The 21140-nt window shown below is 44.8% G+C and overlaps 3 protein-coding genes and 1 non-coding gene across 11 annotated transcripts in view; 3 read left to right on the top strand and 1 right to left on the bottom strand.

Annotated features, from left to right (window-relative positions):
- The window catches only part of USP30 (ubiquitin specific peptidase 30), a 28883-nt gene extending 24905 nt beyond the window's left edge, over positions 1 to 3978 (top strand). For 3 of the 4 annotated variants that reach the window (XM_033097991.1, XM_033097993.1, XM_033097995.1), the window contains 2 exons: positions 884 to 1004; positions 1592 to 2334. In XM_033097991.1, the coding sequence (XP_032953882.1) occupies positions 884 to 1004; positions 1592 to 1856 (386 nt within the window). In that variant the 3' untranslated portion in view covers positions 1857 to 2334. Of the gene's footprint in view, positions 1 to 883; positions 1005 to 1591 lie in introns of all 4 variants that reach the window. The other variant, XM_033097992.1, reaches the window with a different exon arrangement.
- A 183-nt stretch (positions 3979 to 4161) lies between these two features.
- ALKBH2 (alkB homolog 2, alpha-ketoglutarate dependent dioxygenase) lies at positions 4162 to 8151 on the bottom strand. 4 transcript variants are annotated; one of them, XM_033097999.1, is made up of 4 exons: positions 8067 to 8151; positions 6825 to 7249; positions 5644 to 5842; positions 4162 to 4521 (listed from the first exon to the last, which is right to left on the bottom strand). In XM_033097999.1, the coding sequence occupies exons 2-4, from the start codon at positions 7213 to 7215 to the stop codon at positions 4215 to 4217; spliced, it is 897 nt and encodes a 298-aa protein (XP_032953890.1). In that variant the 5' UTR covers positions 7216 to 7249; positions 8067 to 8151; the 3' UTR covers positions 4162 to 4214. The 4 variants fall into 4 exon arrangements, with proteins under 4 accessions (XP_032953890.1, XP_032953888.1, XP_032953887.1 ...); XM_033097997.1 differs by having other exon boundaries at positions 8022 to 8144; XM_033097996.1 differs by having other exon boundaries at positions 8018 to 8139.
- Positions 4549 to 4622, top strand: TRNAI-GAU (transfer RNA isoleucine (anticodon GAU)). Its single transcript has one exon. It is a non-coding gene; the product is annotated as a tRNA-Ile (tRNA).
- A 2505-nt stretch (positions 8152 to 10656) lies between the features above and the next one.
- UNG (uracil DNA glycosylase) lies at positions 10657 to 21047 on the top strand. 2 transcript variants are annotated; one of them, XM_033098435.1, is made up of 7 exons: positions 10657 to 10878; positions 11484 to 11690; positions 12235 to 12330; positions 14590 to 14687; positions 15221 to 15309; positions 16059 to 16237; positions 19865 to 21047. In XM_033098435.1, the coding sequence occupies exons 1-7, from the start codon at positions 10747 to 10749 to the stop codon at positions 20003 to 20005; spliced, it is 942 nt and encodes a 313-aa protein (XP_032954326.1). In that variant the 5' UTR covers positions 10657 to 10746; the 3' UTR covers positions 20006 to 21047. The 2 variants fall into 2 exon arrangements, with proteins under 2 accessions (XP_032954326.1, XP_032954327.1); XM_033098436.1 differs by lacking the exon at positions 19865 to 21047 and adding an exon at positions 16793 to 16913.
- Positions 21048 to 21140: the final 93 nt, after the last annotated feature.

Below are 21140 nucleotides of genomic sequence, written 5' to 3'. Positions count from 1 at the left end.
GATCTATCAGGGTGATAGATGGGACTGGGGTTAGGGTCAGGGTGAAAAAGGTGAAGGCATTAAGAAATATAAATTGATAGTTAATACAGTATGGGAAATACAGTCAACATGTTGTAAAGATCATATAAGGTGCCAGATGGGCACTGGACTTATCAGGGGCATCACGTCACAGACTGTGTAGATGCCTGGATCAATGCACTATAAACCTGAAGAGCTGCAGTAGAATAATATTGAATGTCAAGTAGATATATAGGTATATGTAGTCATGGGATGTGGAGTACAACATAGGGAAAATACCGTGTTTCCCCAAAAATAAGACCTAGCCAGACAATCAGCTCTAATGCGTCTTTTGGAGCAAAAATTAATATACGAGCCGGTCTTATATAAGACCCAGTCTTATAGTAAAATAAGACCGGGTATTATATTAATTATATTATATTATATCATATCATATTATATTGTATATTAAAGACCCAGTCTTATAGTAAAATAAGACCGGGTCTTATATTAATTTTTGCTCCAAAAGATGCATTAGAGCTGATTGTCTGACTAGATCTTATTTTTGGGGAAACACGGTAGTCAATGGTATTTTAACAGCTATATAAGATTTCAGAGGGGTAGTAGCTTGGGGGGTGCGTTATCACTTCATGAGGGGTTTAAGTGTCTATTACATTGCTTTGTACACCTGAAACTAATAAAAGAAAATAAAATAAATTTAAAAAAAAAACAGGGAAAGGGAGGAAATTCTATGAATAAACATAATACAAAAAAATGTTTTTTTCTTTATAGCATTATTGGGTAAATTTCAAAGTAATCAAAACCATGTTTGGTTTACCCAAAGCCTCTGCCAATTTTAATTGCCTTGGGCCTTTTTCTCTTGCAGTTCTGAATCAGCCAGGGGGCCCCAAAACCCAGATGTTTATGAATGGCGCCTGCTCCCCATCCTTGCTGCCTACCCTGCCAGCCCCGATGCCCTTCCCCCTCCCAGTGGTTCCTGACTACAGGTGAGCCATTCTTTAGAAGCACATTTTTCATTCATTGTAGACTGCTGTTTCTCTTGGTTTCCAAAATTAGCTTTTCACAAAAGTGAATGACAATGTTCTTTCATTTTTAAGGTGAAACTTCACTAATACAACTTCCTATTTTGGTCTAAAATAGAAATCACTTTAAAAATAAGAATTATAAAACTATATAACATTTAAATATGTACATGTTATGTGTATGTGTGCATATATGTATGTATGTATGTATGTATGTAGAAATAAAACATAATGAAGAAAAATTTGAATTTCTTGGGATACCACCTAGAGTTCACCTGTTAAATCATTAAGGTGTTCCGCTTTGTAAAGTCGTGTGTGTGTGTGTGTGTGTGTGTGTGTACATATACTACCCAATATACATATACTCACAGAATGGACATCTTACCAGTAAATACGTCTGTTTTTTGATGGTTGTGTACTATCCAGTTGTATGGATGTACCATTGTATCAGTCCCCAATCACTGACCATCTAGGATTTTCCTTTTTTGTGTGTGCCTATAAATGTTCTTTGTTGTATTTGTAAACCACTGGCATTTGTTCCTATTGTTCAGCTCTTCCATGTACCTCTTCCGGCTGATGGCAGTTGTCGTCCACCATGGAGACATGCACTCTGGACACTTCGTGACTTACCGACGGTCCCCACCTTCGGCCAAGAATCCTCTTTCAACCAGCAACCAGTGGCTGTGGATTTCCGATGACACTGTCCGCAAGGCTAGCCTGCAGGAGGTCCTGTCCTCCAGTGCTTACCTGCTGTTCTACGAGCGTGTTCTTTCTAAGATGCAGCACCAGAGTCGGGAGTACAAGTCTGAAGAATGACTCTGACCCGGCCCCAAAGTCAGAGCTGATGGCACTGTCCAAACTTTCCAGGAAAAACACAAAATCAGATCGTGTGTGTGCGCACGCGCGTGTGCAGTCAGCCCCACTATAGTCCTTCAGCCTTCTGGTGTGTTCTAAGAGCGGGCTCCACATGGGAGCCAGTGGCCCAAATTCAAACCAAATCAGGCTCCCTGAACAGCACAGCTAGTGTCCACTGGAAGGGGTTGTCATCGTGTTAGGAGAGCATTCATTATGTCTAGAGTATCTTTTTACTCACCTGATACAGGTAATTAAAAAAAAATCAGACACCGGAAGCCACCTTTTTTATATTCTGATGTGTTAGGTGTTCTCAGAGGGGACTTAACTTTGCCTGATCCTCTGATGTTTCAGCATAGATCTTTTATTTTTCATAAGCAGGCCCATAAAATTGTTGACAAGAACTAGTGAAAATATTAAAGGCAACAATTTAGAAGAAAAAGTGCCTTTCACTTTCAATTGCTTTTGTAGCACGTCCATTCTGGAAAATATGCATTCTCTAAGTCATAGAAACAATTTCTGAAAAGCCCTCTCTTCCTCCCAAGTTTCTCAGTGAATAGCAAAAGAACAGTTAAAAGATGCCTAAAGAACACACGCCTTCCCTTTTGTATCTTTTTCTAATCCTTCGATCCTTTATATACAGTAAAAGCTCATCTGCCAAATCTGCCCTTCGGGGAAATTCTTTCACTGCTTTGTCAATTCTAAGTGAAACTCTTACATGTTGCTTTTATCTTTTGTATACTGGACTGAGATATGATTGCTGCATATTATAAACCCGTGAGAATGGCCAGAACTGAGCAGTACCCGTGCAACATCTGTGATTCCTCTGCTGTGTGCAAAACGCTTTCTTACACAAAGATCCATTTTCAATGGACAGTTATTCTCATTTGTTTATTTATTGCCCATGCAGAGTGCTTAAGGTTTACAGGTGGGGCCTGGGACTACGTAAAAAGACACCCGCCCCCGCCTTGATTTGAGAGCTGGATTCAGAAGGAAGGGCACAGTGTGGGGCTGCAATTTCTCTGGACCTCAGTTTCCTCATTTGTAAAGTGAAGGGTTAGATTTGATCACTATCAAAGTCCAGCCCTTTCCACGAAAAGAAGTTTAAATTTTAAACATATAACTGCAGCTGACACCTAGTATTGTCATTTTGTTCTAGGTCCACGTTCTAAATGTATTTGTTTCCAGTAGCCTAATACAAAAAGATCATACTGAACGTCCTCTTCCCTCTTCAGGTAAGTCCTGAATGCAGCCCAGGGCCGAAGGTATTTGATGAAACACAGGAGTATCTATGTTTTAGCCAGATTTTTTATTTAAAAAAAAAACAAAACAAAACAAAACAAAAAAACACATTCAAACAAACTCTTCAGAGATAAGATCTGGAATCAGGCTGACCCAAAAGGCCACCTGAGGGAAGGCTAAGAGCCGTGCTTCCACTGGTGAGGGGGAGCTGGCGTCCGCTACAAGCACAAGAGGCCCAGGTGATCACCATTCCACCGGGCCCAGTGTGCATCAAGGACTCAACTCTCACCAATAAAACATACTGTGAAGGTTCTCCAGGCCACGAACACCAGGGTGAAAGCAGCAGCTTGAAGCCTCTGATGCAGTCAGCGCTGCTGTCCCTTCGTGACTCCCTGGCAGACCCTGGGTTTGTTGTGGAAATGAGCATGCCCATTTCACCTGAGTCTGGTGGGACAAACGCCCAACTGTGTGCCCTTAAACTGCGCTGCAAAGTTGTACCTTTCCGTAACTGCCGCTCTGCCACTATTTGAAATCTGCCGTTAAAGAGAGAGGTCAGGCACAAAAGGGGCTAATCCTTGGAACGGTTAGGTAGCTGTAAGCAGACGGTCAGAGCCAGGGTTTGAGCCAAGGTTGTAAATGTGAAAGATATATGTGCGAAGTCTCTTACCTGACTTAAAGCTGACTTCTTCATTTTGTAAATTATTCGGCATTAAGTAGCAGCCAAATAATCTTATTTCTAGTTTTAAGTTATTTACAAAATAGCTTCTTTTTGCAAAAACCTAAGTTAAACTAGTAGTTTATGCCATAACTGCTGATTTATGTACTTGCTAAAGGTACCTTTTGTATCTGCTGTGTATTATAGCAATAAAAGAATCATTTTCTTAGGAAAAAAAATCAACTGGTATTCTTTCATAATTGACCGATTTGATACAAACATCTTCTTTCTGAATTCTGCATTGTTGTATAATAAACACTACACTTTGGTGAAACTTTTTCTTTCCCTGTTGGTAAAGGAAATGCCAGCTCCCTCTTCAAGTACAGAGGGAAGGAGAAAATGAAAGTCCTACTTGAAAAATATTTTTATTTTCTAGTCTGCAGAATTTTACGAAACGTCAGATTGACCCGTGCAGCCAAAACCTTCTTGCGAACAGGGAGGCTGTGATACCAGTAAGTGTTGGTCGGGTGGTTCATCATAAGTAAACTTCCATGGGCCAGTGGAAGCCTGACCACCTCCACCCTCCGGGAGGGGTTTTTCCCTCGAGAATCCTTATGCCGGAAGAAGAAGTCTCTGCAGGCCCCAAAAGAGACGGAGGCGATGGGGCTTCCAGGAGCCAGTTCTCTTTCGTCATCTCGGTGCTCACCAATGTGGTCACAGCCATCTTTATACCTGTGGTGAGAGAGCAAGCACAGGCGTGGCCTGTTAGCTCAGTTGATTAGAGCGTGGTGCTGATAACACCAAGGTTGCCGGTTCGATCCCCGCATGGGCCACTGTGAGCTGCACCCTCCTTAAAAAAAAAAAAGCAAGCACAGGTCATAGAACAGCCCTGTCCTGAAATGCGCCAGGTTTCTGTAAGGGCTGCAGGGCGTCACCTATAGGTGAGCCAAGCCTGGAGCCTTTTCACTTTGTTATCAAGCCCTATTTGATCACCTGCTTTAAAACTCAACACACCAATAGAAGCCAAAAACGTGTTTCTAGTTCTCCTGGTTCGCGTATGTAAACCTCTATCATAAAATGTTTCTCCCTACACCTAGAATAAAATCCCCATTCCTTGCACAGTCTGGCCCCTGCTCACCTCTGAGCTGCACCCACACCCTCATTCAATGCTTTCAGGCAGTAATGATGGGATTTCCACTCCACAGACTCCAAGATCCCTCTGCTCTTCTCCAGATGGCTGTGTGTCTCATGCTTTCTCTCTCCATTTTGTTACCAGCTCAGACGTCGCCACCTGCACGAGCCCTCCTGTCACTACCATCCCCTAAACCAAACCCAAAGTTGTCTATTACCAGGGTGATTCTGCCCCCCAGGGGACGGGGTGATGTCTGGAGACATTCTGATTGCTATGACTGGGTGGGGCTGCTACTGGTATCTAATGGATGACGGCCAGGGACGCTGCCCAATATCTTACAGTGCCCAGAACAGCGCCTGCCACAGAATTACCTGGCCGCAAACATAAATAATGCTGCTGTTGAGAAACCCTGCCCTAAACCCAGGCCCCTTCCTCCTGGCCATTCTTGGTCAAATCAGCAAGACACACATCATCATCTGAAGCTACCTTGTTTAGCTGTTCATCAGCTAATCGCCTCTCACGTCCCGCTGTGGCATAAGCCCCACGAGGGCTGCTCAGGCTGTTCCTCCACGACATCCCTGATGCACTAAAGAATTATTTGTTGTACAAGTGGATAAAATATGGTGGAATCCTACACTCTTCCTTTTGGAAGAGGCAGGAGGTCGATAAACCTCAGTGCAGTGGCCTAAACAACAAAAAGTAAAAAACAAATAGGGTGTCACCTGTTGACGAGCACAAAGTTGAAGGTCTGTCCAGTCACCAAAGAAACATGATCCCGGACTCGCTCTAGAACTGGGATCCAGGGCTTTGGAGACAGAGTAAGGCCTGAGAACGTGTAGGTCAGCCCAGCATCGCCATATGTCGCCTGCTTCCTTGGTACGTTGTGCCACTTCCCAAACACCTGCACCCTGGCCAGTGCACCTGGGCAGGTGAAAACATGGCAGCTCAGAAAAGCAGGCAGGTGAGTGCCCTGCACCCTCACTCCCTGAGTTTCTGGGAGCGAAAGGGAAGTAAAACAGGAATAACATTGAATGCCCTGATGAAGACCACCCTGCAAAAAGTCATTGTAGCTTGCCCGAAACGTGCATATAGAACAGACTCTTGTCCTACATTTAGAGAAACATGGTCCTAGTCCAATTTCTCTTAAAACACCATAACTTAATTGCCTTAACTACAGTAGGAGCAGAATAAAGAGGCTAAAATGCGAGCAAGATGAAGTTAGGTTACACACTAGGGTGATTTTGCCAACTGTGAGGGACTAAGGGCATAGGGCCCCTTAAAAGGTGGGGCTAACACAGCTTAATCTGTAGTTTGGGGTCTGCCACCTTACAGCCGTTATCATTGTGTGGTCTCCGGACCAGCAGCATCCACATGACCCGAAAACTCAGACACTAGACTGCGGGGGCACGTCCCAGCAATCCAAGTTCACACAAGCAACAAAGTCCTCCAGGTGGTGCCGAGAACCAGGTGCACAATTACCTGGTTATTTGCTGTCTCTCCTCCTAGACTGGTGGTTCTCAGCCCTGGCTGCACGTTAGGATCAACTGGAGGCTTTTTAAAAACACTTATGCCCAGGCTGCACCCCCAGATATTCCGATTCCATTGGTCTCAGGTAGAACCCAGCATCTTTTTCCTTTTTTCAGCTTTCCCAGGTGATTCTAATAGACAGCCAAGCGCAGATTCACTTTAGTCATCTGTCAGTTCCCAGTGGGCAGGCAATCCTGCTTTCCTCAAATTTGTATCCAAAGCTCCTAACTAGGGTCACAGCCCACAGGGGTCCAGAGAGTATGTGTTGAATCAATTAACAAACTCATGAGTCATTAATGACTCCTGAGTTCCGATTTCTCTAAACATCGTTTTATCAAACAAGCCTTCAGCACATAACCTGCAGTCCTCTGCTTACCCGTAAAATATTCCACTTCTTGCTCCAAATCTCGGAAAATCTCGTCTGCTTCGGCTTTGCCAAACAGGACTGTGTAGTCGCAGTCCAGGCCCTCAGCTCGAATGTGTCGCCAACTGGGACCCGCTAGGTCAACGCCATTCGTCGGGGTTTCTCTCCTGGGCCTTTTCCTGGTGCTTTCCTCGTTCTCTCCCAGCTCTGCTGGACTTCCTCCTGTCTGCTCTTGCTGTCTCTTTCCCAAAAGGCCCCCTAGAGCCCCCTTCACCAAGAATCTGTCCATCCTGTCTTCACAAAGCAAGTGACGAGAGCCAGTGGCCAGGCAAAGAAAGATTGCCCAGAGTCTGTCCCAGATGTAAAAATGTACTTGGTGGCAAAGTGATCCCCACAGCAGCATTCCTCTTCACTGTTTTTAAGTTTCACACCATGTCCTAGAAAGGAAGTAGAGGACATTAAAACTGAAAGGGTCCCTTGGGATGACCTTGGTTTCCCCCACACACACCCTTGACTAAGAATAAGAATCACCCGGTTAGCTTGCAAAACCCCAAATGCTTGCACTCCAGCCTCAAAGCCCCTGAATTTTTAACGACACACGCCACTCCCTGCAATTCGCAGACCACAGGTAAATGTGGAAACTACAGTCCAAATCCTCGCTTTACAGATGGGGAAACTGACACCCAGAGAAGGGAAAGGGTTTGCCCAAAGTCACCCAGAAAAGCAAGTTATCTCTTTTTTTCACCCATACATGACCGGCCCACACACACCAGTATTAAAATAGGTAAGTATAGGGCCCGGCTCGGTGGCTCAGGCGGTTAGAGCTCCATGCTCCTAACTCCGAAGGCTGCCAGTTCGATTCCCACATGGGCAAGTGGGCTCTCAACCACAAGGCTGCCAGTTCAATTCCTCGAGTCCCACAAGGGATGGTGGGCTGCACCCCCTGCAACTAGCAACAGCAACTGGACCTGGAGCTGAGCTGTGCCCTCCACAACTAAGATTGAGAGGACAACAACTTGACTTGGAAAAAAGTCCTGGAAGTACACACTGTTCCCCATTAAAGTCCTGTTCCCCAATAAAAAAAAAAAGAGGTAAGTATATAGTAATCCTCAAATGGATATGTTGCAGAATCTAAACGTAACACAGTTAAACGTGATCATACGCACACACACCGAATTTTGATAAGAAAATAAAAAGTGTAATACGTGCGTGGGGTGAGGGTGGCGAGGGTTCTCTTCAAAGTCTCAGACAAACCTCGCGCAGCTCCAAATCCAGCAAATGCTGTAGAAAGTGCTGGCGGGAAAGAGAAGACACAGCCCGAGCGTACTTCCGGGTAATTTCAGCTGCAAGCTGGGAAACTCAGGCAAATTTGCAAAAAAAAAGCAATGGGCGGGCTCCGGGCGCCACCTATTGGCCTCTGGGCCCCGGCCCGCTGCAAGCACTACGGTATTTGAGTGTAACTAGTATGTTGAGGTTCATCTGTGGCTTGCGGGTTGTTCCATTTCGCCTCTCTCTGAGGATTAACTTGGGAGTTGGGCCATCAGCATATTGTGGCAGGCAGGGACACGAGTTCAGCAGACCGACGTGAAGTTGCCATTTGTCTCCTGCACTCTAGCTGTGTGGCTTCTACAGGCCACTTAGTCTCGGCTTGAATGGCCTCTCCTGTGCAGCGGGGGCTACACAACCTATGCCGTAAGAGCACCTTGAGCATTAAATGAGAGGACATGTGAGAAGTGCTTCCATGTTCCAAATATTAATAAATATCAGGGTCTGTTACTGCTCATTTTGTTTACTTGGCCTTCCCCAGTGGAATGAAAGCTCTGGGAGGTTGGGGGCTTTGTTTTGGGTCTTAGTGTACAGTTCTGCAGGTTTTGATAAGTGTACATACACAGTTGTGTGACCACCACCACAATTGAGATTCAGAACATTTCTATCACTGGACAAAATTCCCCCAAGTTCCTGACCACTCATGTGTTTTCTGTCCCTGCAGTTTTGCCTTTTCCAGAATTTCTTATTAATGACATCGTACAATAGATAGGCTTTCGTCTGGCCTCTTTCATTTAACATAATGTTTTAAGACATAACCTCGTTATTTGCATCAGTTCTTTTCATTGCTGAGTAGTATCCGCTGCACGAGTGCGGCAGTTTGTTTACTGATTTACCCGTTGAGGGACATTTGGGTTGTTTCCAGTTTGGGGAAATTATAAATAAACTCACTATATCCATTCATGCAGAAGCTTTTGTGTAAATATAGACTTAAGATTTAAATTGGGCAAATACCTAAGAGTAGGATTCCAGGAGCATCTGGAAAGTGTATATTTCACTTTATACTAAACTGCTGAACCGTTTTTCAAAGTGGCTGTAAGGGCAAATTATTTTAAATGATGGGCTTCTCTCCTTATCCGTAAGCTCCTTGTCCTAGGCACTGGGACACAACAGTAACAAGATAAAGTCCCTGCCGTCCTCCAGGTTACATTTTGGAGATGGAGACAGAAATAAGGAAAGAATAAGGAAGGTAACTTTAGATAGCACAGAAAGCTATACGTAAAGTGACTGGCCAGAAACTGGAGCAGAAAGAGAAAGCCTTTCAGAGGAAGGGTCCAGAGCTCAGACCAGAAGCTTCCAGGCAGGGACACAGTGTGTGCTAGAATGTAAAGACCACACGAGGGACAAGCTGGTTAGTCCAGTGAATGCTGGGACCCAGATTCAGTCATGGCAGTCGTAGCAGCCTTGCCAGCAGGGTAAGGAGCTGGGATTTTTATTTTAAGCATATTTGGAAACTAGAGGATTTTAACCGGGGAGTTATCATGATGTAATTTACATTTCAAACGGATCACTCCCGGAGGAGACCAGCGGGGGATTGTGAGGCAGGTTAGTTAGCATGACTTCAGGCAGTCAGGAATTCCCAGGCAGAAGGGACAAGGACAGTAGTATCTTTAAGGCCGTAGCCCTGGGAAACATCATTAGCACAGGACAGCTGGTTTGTTTCAAAAAGCCTTCTCAAAAGCCTCCTCCAGGCTGAGAATTTGACAAAGCTGTACCAGTAGACGTCAGCTATTCTCCTTAGATACACAAGAAAAAGTATAAAAACAGAAGTCTTTGCTTTAGCTGGTGGGCATCCCAGCTTCGGGTACCCCCTCGGGCTCGGGCGCTGTAACTCTTTGCTTTAATAAACTATCCTCTTCTGCAACAAAACTACAAACTGCTTCAGTTAACCTCTCTGGGCCTCTGTCCTCATTCTTCTAGTGCATGAGGCCACCAGGCTGGAGCCCCAGACACACATCAAAAATTCTTCATCAGTTGTAGCCAGGAGATGGAGAACATCAGCTGAATTCAGGCCTTATTTTGGAGACAGAATCAAGAGGACCCGTTTATGGTTTGGATGCGGGGAGGAAAGGAAAGAGAAGAATCCCAGGTGTATTGGGATTGAGGGGTGCGGTGGTGCCTTTGGGAGGATGCCTAGTTTGGAGTTTAATCTTCACAAACTCAGTTAAAGTCTCCCTCAAACCTTACAGGTTAGGCACAATGTTGCACAGCTTTTGCTCTACTTTGTCAGTAAAATAGGTTGTGAAAATTGGAGGAGATAATGCAGTACCTAAGCGCTAAACAAATACTATTTCAATGCTAATTTCACTCGCACAACAACAATACCGGGCAGGTACTTTTATGTTTTTACAGCTGAGAAGTGGAAGGACTTACCCCCCAGGCGGAGGTGTGACGCATGAATATAATGAATGAAAGAATAAGTAAAATGAATGAACCCAGCCCACAGCAGCCCCTCCCACACATGCGCACGAGGCCCTTGACCGCCCCCCGCCCAGCCCCCGGGTCGGAGCATGCGCGGGCGTCTTGGCGCGAATTGGGGGCCGCCAGTGCCTGCGCGAACCTCGCTGGTCCTCAAGCGGCGAGCGTCCGCTACCTCCTCGGATTCGGGATGATCGGCCAGAAGACGCTCTATTCCTTCTTCTCCCCGAGCCCCGCCAGGAAGCGACGTGCCGGCAGCCCTGAGCCGGCCGACCCGGAGACCGGCGTGGCGGCGGTAGCTGAGGAGAGCGGGGATGCGGCGGTGAGGCGTGCCGGGGACCTCTTGTGGGGTCCGGGGCCAGGGGAAAGGAAAGGAAGGCGGTGGGCCTTGGGCGACCGTGGGGTTGCAGAGACGCGCCGCTGACCGGGTGAACTGATGCGGGGTGTTCAAAACAGCCGCCGCGGTGCCCCATCGGCGGCCATGCTGAGGGCCAGCCAATAGGAACAAGCCTCGGGCCCCACGGCGCCTATCGGAAGGGAGGGGGCCGTCCTCTTCGGCCCTTCACCCAATCAGAGGAAGGAGGGGGTGGGACCCTGGGAGGAGGGATTTTGCCGCGAAAAGGCCACGTGGGGACGTGAGTGGCGTGTCCCGCGGGGTGGGGCGTCTGGTTGCAGTGCAGCCCATGAAGCCGCTCCTCTGTCCCCGAGTTTACTACCAAACTCGAAATTTGGGGCATCGGCCTGTTAGTGCAGAACCGAGCTAAAGCCTGGGTTCTGAGTCCGATTTTGCACCGACCTCGCGGGTGGGGCTGAAACTCACGAATGGGTGTCCTCTGCAATGGGCCTTTGGGTTGGGGGCGCAAGCTGCGGGCGCCTGGGAGAGGCCCGCTGCAGCTCCTGACCCGCCTCTGCGGGGACCACTTGCAGGCCAACCCCCCCAAGAAGGCCCGGGTCGGGCAGGAGGAGCCCGGCATACCGCCCTCGTCGCCGCTGAGCCCCGAGCAGTTGGTACGCATCCAGAAGAACAAGGCCGCCGCCCTGCTCCGACTGGCGGCGCGCAATGTGCCGGTGGGTTTCGGTGAGAGTTGGAAGAAGCACCTCAGCGGAGAGTTCGGGAAACCGTATTTTATAAAGGTAAACGTGGAAGCTGCCGGCCCTTTGTCTTGTTGGTATTGCAGGCCAAGGCCACGTGTATTGGATATTGCTTTTGTAGTCTGTTTTCCCTCCTTCGATGTCCTTTTCACGCCAAAGGGGGTAAAATAAAACCATAGTTTTATGAATCCACACATTTATATTAAAGTATTTAAAGACTGTAAGATGATATCATGGCTTCTTTTAATCCTTTTAGTCTGCTTTCCAGGAAAGGGTGGCATAGTAAAACCACAAACTGGACTGTGTGAAACCTGGCTCCGCCTTTAAAAGAAAGAGGAAGGGGTTGGCGATATAGGAAATCAAAGCATCTAAGCCAATCAACTTTGACCCAGCCCAAAGGAAGGGGGAGGGAATTGAAAAGATTGAGAGACTGGTGGGGAGCAGGTACTGCTTTTATTTGTTGTTTTTCAAAAGAATTTAGATAAAAAAACATGGCAAAGAGTGAGATAATGCTTCAGTTAGCTTTCTTATTGAATTCTTATGCTTCCCAGTGAGAATCTGATTTTAAATCTAGTTTCTCTTTCAGCTAATGGGATTTGTTGCAGAGGAAAGAAGACATTATACTGTTTATCCACCCCCAGAGCAAGTCTTCACATGGACCCAAATGTGTGACATAAGAGATGTAAGTACAAGTTGTGGATGAATTTTAGTAAAAGAGGCAGGGAATCAAATAGTATTTCTTACTTAGGGACACTGGAATTAAGCCACTCTCCATAATTCAGTTAATAAGTAAAATACTGAAATTATGAGACTTGGCAGGCTCTATGTTAGCCTGTATTTATTTTTTTAACTTTTACCACGTGGTGTTTATGCAGCACAAAAGGAAAATATGTACATAGACTATGTATCTATATACTCTCATTTCTTGGATTTTATTTAATCCTGAAACCAACCCCATACCAGTGTTAGGTATTGTTTTGGGTAGTGATAAGGAAACTGAGGCACGAAGCAGTTAAGTCTTTTTCACCTGGGTATAATCGACCCCACCTTGAAGAATAGCTCAGTATTCTTTCTGTCTGACCACACTCTTTTACAGTTGATACTTTCACACTTTTAACTTCAGGCCCTAACAGTTTTGCTCCCTGTTAGCAAATCCCTTTGCTTCGGTTCATGATAAACAACGGCTGTTGCCAGGTGGCTCTGGTCATGTCAGTCTCCTGTTCAGAAGCTTGTCTGTGGCTTCCCACTGTCTGAACTACGAAAGCTGAACGTGAATATGGCCATGTTATATTGCCAGCCTCCACCTGCCATTGTGCTTAGATTTGGGCAGTGTGGCAGCCCTCTCCTCACTTCTGTCTTTTAAAAACCAACTAGATCCATCTGTGGTACCTCATTGAAGCCTGTTCCCCACAACTTTTGTGATCTGGTTTTCCTCTAAATCCCTCTAATATGGTTAATATCTGTGTACCCTGGAGGTTTCACATTTTGTTCTCCTTTTCCCTCATTTGCAAGCTGAGAGCAGGAATTCTATGATTTCATAAGTGTCTAAATGGAATAAACCATCTTGTAACGGCTGCTACACCTGATACTTAGCAAACTTCACAGTTTTCAGTTTAGAGCAAAGACTTTGAATTTAACTCCTTGTTTTTGAAGTTAAAAACTAAGTCCTTTTAAATTCAGTAGTGTTTTGCGCCTTGTTTGAATAATAGTATGCCCTATTTTGGATACCAATGATCAAGATAAATAGGGAAGAAGAAAAAAAGAGCATGAAACTTCTGAGATCAGATGTCCCAGGACGTCTTTGTAAATGAGCACAGGGAGGGGCTGGGAGGTTATTTGGTTCCTCCAAGGCCATCCCTAATTCTAGACTAGAACTGGAAAGCTTCCCTGCTGGGACAGGTTGCTTCAGAATGGAGACTATGCAGGGGACACGTGAGCACCAACAATAGGAACGGAGAGGTCCACAAAAGCTTTCTGATCATGGAAACAGCTAAAGCTGAACTTTGAAGGATAAGGTATATGTCAGCTATGGAAGATTCTAAGAAAGCCCATGGGCAGAAGCATGAGAATGAAGAAGAGGTGGGCGGTCTCCAGATCAAAAGTACTGACTGTATTTGAACACTGCCCCTGACAGTGACCTAATTACTTTTCACTGCATCTTGCCACCTACTCCCATGGCCCTTTGACCTGACCTCATTCTCTTCTGGTTTCATTCCTTAGAGAATATAGGGGAACAGACACCATATTGCTGCTGGTGGGAATTCTAGTTGCTTCAACTCATTGGAAAGCAATTTGGCATTTGTCTATGAAAATTTAAAATACACTTATCTTTTGGCCTGCAACTCCACTGTTATAAATATTCCATAGAAATAAAAGCAATAGTATGTAAGGATATATGAATTAGGACGTTTATTGCGTTATTTTTTGTAATGGAATAAATTGTGAACAAGCTGATGCCCGTCAGTGATTGAGCTCCATTGACCTGAATGATCCAAAATGTGTGATGTGAGAAACACAAAAATGTAAGGTAATGAGTGTAATAAATCCAATTCTAAAGGTAATTAAAAATGGCTGAATCAGGATGGGATAGGGATCACCAGGAAATGACTAACCACTTGGTTTCTGGATGTTTGTACTTGTTTCAAGGGTGTATTTACTTTTGTAATTTGAAAAATGAAGGAGAGGGAAGCAAAGTTGACCCCAACTTGTTTCAAATACCTGTGTCAGAAGGGAGGGGACAGTGCGGCAGGGTGATTAAGCGAACGATAATTTAGTACTGGAAAGAAATGGTGCCAAGTTACCTACTTTCTTCCTTGTGTTTCTGCTTGGGTCCGGAGGGGGGCTGCCCTTATCATCCTGTCCCTGTGTATATAGTCAGCCAGGTGTTCATTTAAACTGCCTACACTACAATGTTTCATTTCTTGCCACCTGGTATTCACAGGTAAAGGTTGTCATCCTAGGACAGGATCCGTATCATGGACCCAATCAAGCTCATGGGCTCTGCTTTAGTGTTCAAAGACCTATTCCACCTCCACCCAGGTACGATTGCTTTATGGGTAGGTCAAGTCCAATCACAGTTACTCTCGCTCAGATGTGTACTTTGCAAATTGCAGGTATGCCTGTTTGGGGGTCTGGGTCTTTGTGGGGGAGAGGGTTGGTCCTGTGCACTGCAGGATGTTTAGCAGCACCCCTGGCATCTACCCACTAGATGCCAGCAGCACTTCCCCCCCACACCCCCCCAGAACTAAAGAGTTATAAAATGGCAATGAAAATGTCTTCGAACATTGCCGGAAGTCCCCTGTGGGACAAAATTGGCCCTGGGCTGATTTACTTCGGGCTTTCAAAGTGCTGTTCCTTTAAGTCCAAGCGTAGATCAAAATGAAAGTCCTTGGCAGGGTTACCCATCAAAGGAATGGTGGTGTTTCCTCATGGATCATTGAGGTTTGTCGCATCTTTCTCTCCAGGGGCTGCTTTACACGCTGTAATTAACATGTATGTTGGGGGTTACTGAACTTTCAGAATGGTGCCTAAGTTCTGTTTTTGTTTGTTTGTTTTTTCTGGCTTCCTTTCAGTTTGGAAAACATTTATAAAGAGCTGTCTACAGACATAGATGGTTTTGTTCATCCTGGTCACGGAGATTTATCTGGGTGGGCCAAGCAAGGTAAACCAACCACTGCTAGCTATGTCTTGGGCAGATTTCAACAGGGTTCTTTTCTGTACACTTGCTTATGTTTGTAAAAGATGTCAGAGAAGAACGAGAGAGTTCTAATAAAACAGCTAAGTTTACATAAGTCAGAAAATGTATCTCTGTTTTATCCTGCAGCCAATGTTTTCTTTCATGCTTTAATCGTAATTTGAAATAGAAAAGTGTGTTCCTCGTTAATAGTATTTTAAACGTTTATCCACTTAACCTAATTTTGACCAGTTAGAAGGTGGCCTCACTTTTGTCATTTCAACATGTGTTTAATACCTATCTACAGGACTTTTTTCTTTCTTCTTTGACAAACTATAACTGGGATAAGGAAAGAATATTTACTCTTGTGTTTTCTTTCAGTTAGATTTTTGTTTTGATGAAACATTTCCTTTTGTTATTTTCTGGGGTTATTTAATATCACTTAGGTTATTATTTTTTTTTAACAATTCTTTCTGATGAGGGATAATACAATGCACGTTCACTATTGCAAACTCAGAAGGTGTTGAAAGTGCAGAAGTGAAAGTTGAATGCCCTCTGATCTCGCCCAGAGGTCCCCAGCAGTCTGTCGTAATGCTTTCTCTATGACCGAATTGCAGGTGTCTGTTCTGGATTCCATCATGAGAGTGGTTTCATCATGTGTTTAGCCCCTGTGGTTGGGTGTTAGGCAGACTCATTTCTAACTACCTTTAACCTTTTTCTTTGGTGTGTGTTCGTAGGTGTTCTCCTACTCAATGCTGTCCTCACCGTGCGGGCGCATCAGGCCAATTCTCATAAGGAGAAAGGTTGGGAGCAGTTTACCGACGCAGTTGTGTCCTGGCTCAACCAGAACTCGAATGGCCTTGTCTTCTTGCTCTGGGGCTCTTATGCTCAGAAGAAGGGTATTGCCATCGATAGGGTATGTTGTTTTTAACGGTTTACATCAGGTTAGAGAATTCCAGGAATCCTTCCAGTGTGCTCCTGGAAAATCCAGGCCATAAATAGGAAGCTTGTTTTCCCTTAAGATTGTTAAAATGGTGGTTAGGTTTCCCATTGAATGTTGAACAAAATGTAGACAAATTACAAGAACGATTAGTGGTATTTGAGGAAAGCAATTGGTCAACTTCTGATTTAATACAGTTAGTAATACAGACATAAACCTGTCATGAATACAGAAAGGGACACTGGTCCCCAGGTACCATTCATTTAACAACTGATGCAACAAGTGACAAATGAGGTGAGTAAGTTTCTTGCTGCCAAGAAGTTTGAGCAAGAAGTTTGAGAAAACGTGAAGTACCCCATTTAATCACAAGTTTAACTTCCTGTATGAAAATACTATTGGTGATTGATAGTCATTAAACCTGAGCTCTGATTGCCGATACTCTACACCACTAAACTGTTCTTTCATTATGGCCCTCTGTGCATTTTTCCCCAACTTGTTCCTTCTCCATTCTTCTCCATTTACCTACTGAAGCGCTTACGTACCTGGTTACTGAGATTGACAACCAGAAGTCCTCCTTGATCTCTCCCTCATCCCCTTAAATGAAGTCCGTCAGAATCCTGTCAAACGCCTCCTAAAGATGTCCCAGTCCCACTGCTGCCACTTGGGTGAGCCGCCATCACTTCTTCAGGATAACTGACCGACTGGAGATGATGGCGGTGTGATGGAGAATGCGGGGTGGGGGGGCGGAGGGGGGAAGCTGGGGGATGGGAGAGGAGTCAGGAACGAGTCTTTAGCTTGGACAACTGAGAGACACTGAATTAGGAAGTAAGCATGAGGGACAAATTGTGGACACTTCAATAAGTGAAAGTAAAGGGATTAACTGATGTGACCCAACAACAGTTTCTGGTGTTTCAGAAATGTGCAAGTATATCGATCCCCTACCCTGTGTCAGGTAGCAAGTCAAGCACTCTTCATGCAGAATCTCACTACTCTGGGAAAGGCTATGAGGGTAGGCGTACACTGACCCAATTTTGTATTGGGGCTCAGACAGATGAAGTCACTTGCCCAAAGTTCCATGAATGGTGGAGCCAAGATTAGACCTGCTCTGGAGCTTCGGGCTTCCTAAGCAGCCTGCCGTCCTGGGTGGGTGTGGGCCTTGTGAAGTTCTTAATGGGAGTGTGTGAGGATTCTAAGCCAATGATGGAGTTCATGTTTTTTTAATTTACTCACGTGCCAAGTATCTCCTCCATTTTCTCTTAAATTGAGTTTTATTTTATAATTTAGGTTTTTTGTGTGTTTTTGTTTTCTTTAACTTATGTATTCAAGTGTTTTTCTAGGACCCATCAGCTCTGAGTCAAGTAGTTTCAATCTAGTTGTGGAGGGCAAGTGGGGATCGAACTGGCAACATTGTTGTTAAGAGCACTGTGCTCTAACCAACTGAGCTACCCGGCCGCCCCCAAGTAATAATAGCTTTTTAAAGGTAGATTCACATGATTAAAAATAAAAAAGGGTATTAAGATATGGTGATAACGGTGAAAAGTCTCCCGTCCAAGTCCCATCTGTTCAGTTTCCTCCTGGGCTTGAGAAAGCAGTGGGTTTTTTCTGTTTCTGCTATCTCCTTCCAGTAAAATATACATACATACATATATATACACACACATATATATAAAATAACAAGCACATAGCAGTGTGTAAGTCAGATTAAAAGGTTTGTTTCCATATAAAGTTTCTGTGTGAATGAACAAGATATTTTCAGGTATTTTTTTTTGAGGAAGGGCATAATAGGAATAAAATCTGGCATGAATGAATTAACTGCTAATATCTGGTTATCTAGGTAAGAAGTACACATGAGTGATTTCCAGCCTCTGCCTTAGGGAAGTTTTATGGTCTGTATAGCTCTTAAACCCAGTATATTTGTAATCTTTATTGTTAAGCATGGTTTGGTTTGAAAGTAAATAGTTGTTAAAGTAGCTGGATATTAAAACCAAGTTGCACATCCAATCTAGTGTCTTTCGTGAGCACTAGATCTAAATGTTCAGCTGCCTCCTTACTGGAGACCCAAAGCACATCAAATTCAACATTTTCCAAGAGAAATTGTCCTTTCCTCATCCATTCCTCATTAAATTTGCTCCTCTGTACTGCCCAAGAATAAAAAGGACCTCTACTCAGCTGTCCAACCAGAAATCAGATATCATTCATGACAGCCCTACCTTCTCTTTCCCCTTCCCTCCTTACCCCCTCCCCCCATTCCCCACTCCTCACCTTATATCCAGTCAGTCATTCATAGCCTTGATTCTCTTTGCTGTCTCAGACCGTCCCATCTGACCGCCTTCTCTCTGGAAGGCCTTGACTTAGGCTGACAAGGAGGGGCCTTGGGCATACCTCTGGTCTGCCTCTTAGCCTCAGCTCCCCTCTTGGAACTCTCAACTCCAGGCTGACTGAACCATCCTGGTTTCCCTGTGCCCCACTTCTCGGCCTTCCTTTCTCCCCAGTGTGGAGGTCTTTGCCTTCCCCAGAGACTGACTGACTCATCCTTCAAAGCTGAGCACAGCTCCCATTCTAGGGCCTGTATTAGCCAGACAGCAGGCTAATAAACACTCACCCTGTGTTACTTCTCAGAATACTCTGTACCACACTGTCATTTCTTATTTCATAGTAACTGGAAGCTAGGTGCTGTTGATAGCCCCAATTTACAGCTGAAAAATGAAGTGCAGCTTGGGTCAGTGACTTCCCTGTTGCTGCACAACTAAGTGGCAGGGCCAGGACTTGAACCCCGGCCGTCTGGCTCCAGGCTCTTTCTCAACCATACTGGGCATCTTGGCTTCTGTTATGGCCCCTCCTGGTCCCAGCTACTTGAAGGCAGGGATGTTTTGAAAACAGTTATTTGTTATGCGGTTTTCATTTAAATACAGAAAAGAAAAAGAAAAGCAAATGTCTATCATCAAAGTATTTCATTTTTGTGGTGAGACAATTCAGACATGTATATGTATATAGCAAGGTACAAATAGAAGGTAAACGCCTTCCACTGTTTTTTTTCCTTGACGGAACTGCTCCAGTGTCTCGGTTATTTTTCTAAAAAAATTTTTTAATGCAATTATCACTTTATTTCACTTGGCTATATTTCAAAGGTTTTCCTGTATCAGCATATGTAGCTAGATTGGCCTTGTTCTTGTAGTCATGGAGTTCCATTGTAAGAACTTTACAGGAACATTTTTTAGCCATTTGTATAACGCTGGCTTTATATTAGCTTTTACCTGTATAAGAATTATCTTTGTGTAGGTCTGTGCATCATGATTTCCTTTAGCAAGTACATCTTAGTGGAATTGCTGAATAAGGTATGAGCACTTAAAATGGCATAGATGGTACCAAGTTGAAGACCAAGACTGGTCCTCTCTCTGCAGCCTCAGACCCTAATGAAGGTAGTGGCTCTATAAATGAATGAATGCACTGATATTCTCCTTTGAATGCTGATGGCAAATAAATACACTTTGGAAAGTGGGAGAATTTAGAGAGGGCAAAGGGAAGGGCACAGCTGCCCTCAGGTGCAATAGCCGTAAAGTCCCAGATGTGCCACCTTTTGGTCATTCTCTTGCTCTCTTTCAGAAGCGCCACCACGTACTGCAGACTGCTCATCCTTCCCCGCTGTCTGTGTACAGAGGGTTCTTCGGTTGCAGACATTTCTCTAAAACCAACGAGCTGCTTCAGAAGTCCGGCAAGCAGCCCATCAACTGGAAGGATCTGTGACCCTAAACTGGGGGAGGATCTCCAGGCAGTCTTCTAGAAGCTGCTATTGAAGTATTTGTCAGTTACAAGTCTAGTTGAAAAAATAATTTCCCTAGTGATGCTGGAGCACTCTGCACCAGGGAAACAAGTTCTGGTAAAGCAGTCATAAGCCAGGCTGCCCATGAGTGGCAGCTTTTGTTTATCCAGCCGGACAGGCCCAGTTTGCCCTGCAACCGCATGTCTGTCTTTGCAACATGGCTTGGAAGGGAGAGGAGGTGGAATATTCAAGACTCTTCCCTTCTGTTCCCTTTTTGGTTCAAGGCGGGAGATAAGCACCTTTTTGGTGACAGCCAGCTGCTACTCGTATTTTACCCGGTAGGTTAGACTTAGGTTGTAAGGTGTTGGGAGTTTGTATTCAGAAAGCCCCCCTTTGCCCAACCTGGTGTTGGGTCTCAGCCAGGTCCACTGACTGCCCCTTTGATCCTTCAGAGCCCTCAGGCCCCACCTTGAAGGAAATAATGGGGATGGTTTTTGCAAGTTTCCAGAAATTAGGGATCCATTTCCTGACTATAGTAGAGGTGACCATTCCTAAGGAACAGTCCCTTGGTGTGAACTTTCCCAGACTGGCAGAGCCCAAGACAACTGGGCTGGGTCCTGAAGAAACTGCTGTCCTTGGGGTGTTTCTAGGGATAAGTGGAGGGAAGGAGGAGAGGGAGCTTTTTGTTTTTGGTCTTGTCTTTTTTTTTTTAAGAGGAAATGCTTTTCTATTAGGCTTATCCTGAGTTGTTTTTTTAAGGCAGCGTAGTGCCAAATGCTGTTTTTTATAGACTGAAATCACTTTGGGATATCTTTCTGCAACACTGGAGAATTTTGCTCTTAAAAAACAGGAAAAAAAACTTAGGCGGGTGTACATATGTATTTTTTTTTAATCCTTTGTTTAAGAGACAATCTTTATTAGGTCTGCACCTCCATTCTAGATCCTGTTAGAGATGATATTTTGCTATTAGCGGGGTTCAAGAGTTAACCCTGCTTGAGTTTTCTAATAAAAGGTTGTTGAAGTTTCTCTGTGCCTAGTGCCCTTTGTGCCAAGTGCCCTTCAGCAGTCCCCTTCCGGGCAGTGGGGGGGGGGCCTCCACGAACGCCCTTGAGTTGCCCT

This window comes from Rhinolophus ferrumequinum, chromosome 25 (genome assembly GCF_004115265.2).
Source record: "Rhinolophus ferrumequinum isolate MPI-CBG mRhiFer1 chromosome 25, mRhiFer1_v1.p, whole genome shotgun sequence".
Taxonomy (NCBI): Eukaryota; Metazoa; Chordata; class Mammalia; order Chiroptera; family Rhinolophidae; genus Rhinolophus; species Rhinolophus ferrumequinum.
The sequence above is the reverse complement of the archived record's forward strand: the minus strand, read 5'-3'. Positions and strand labels throughout refer to the sequence as shown.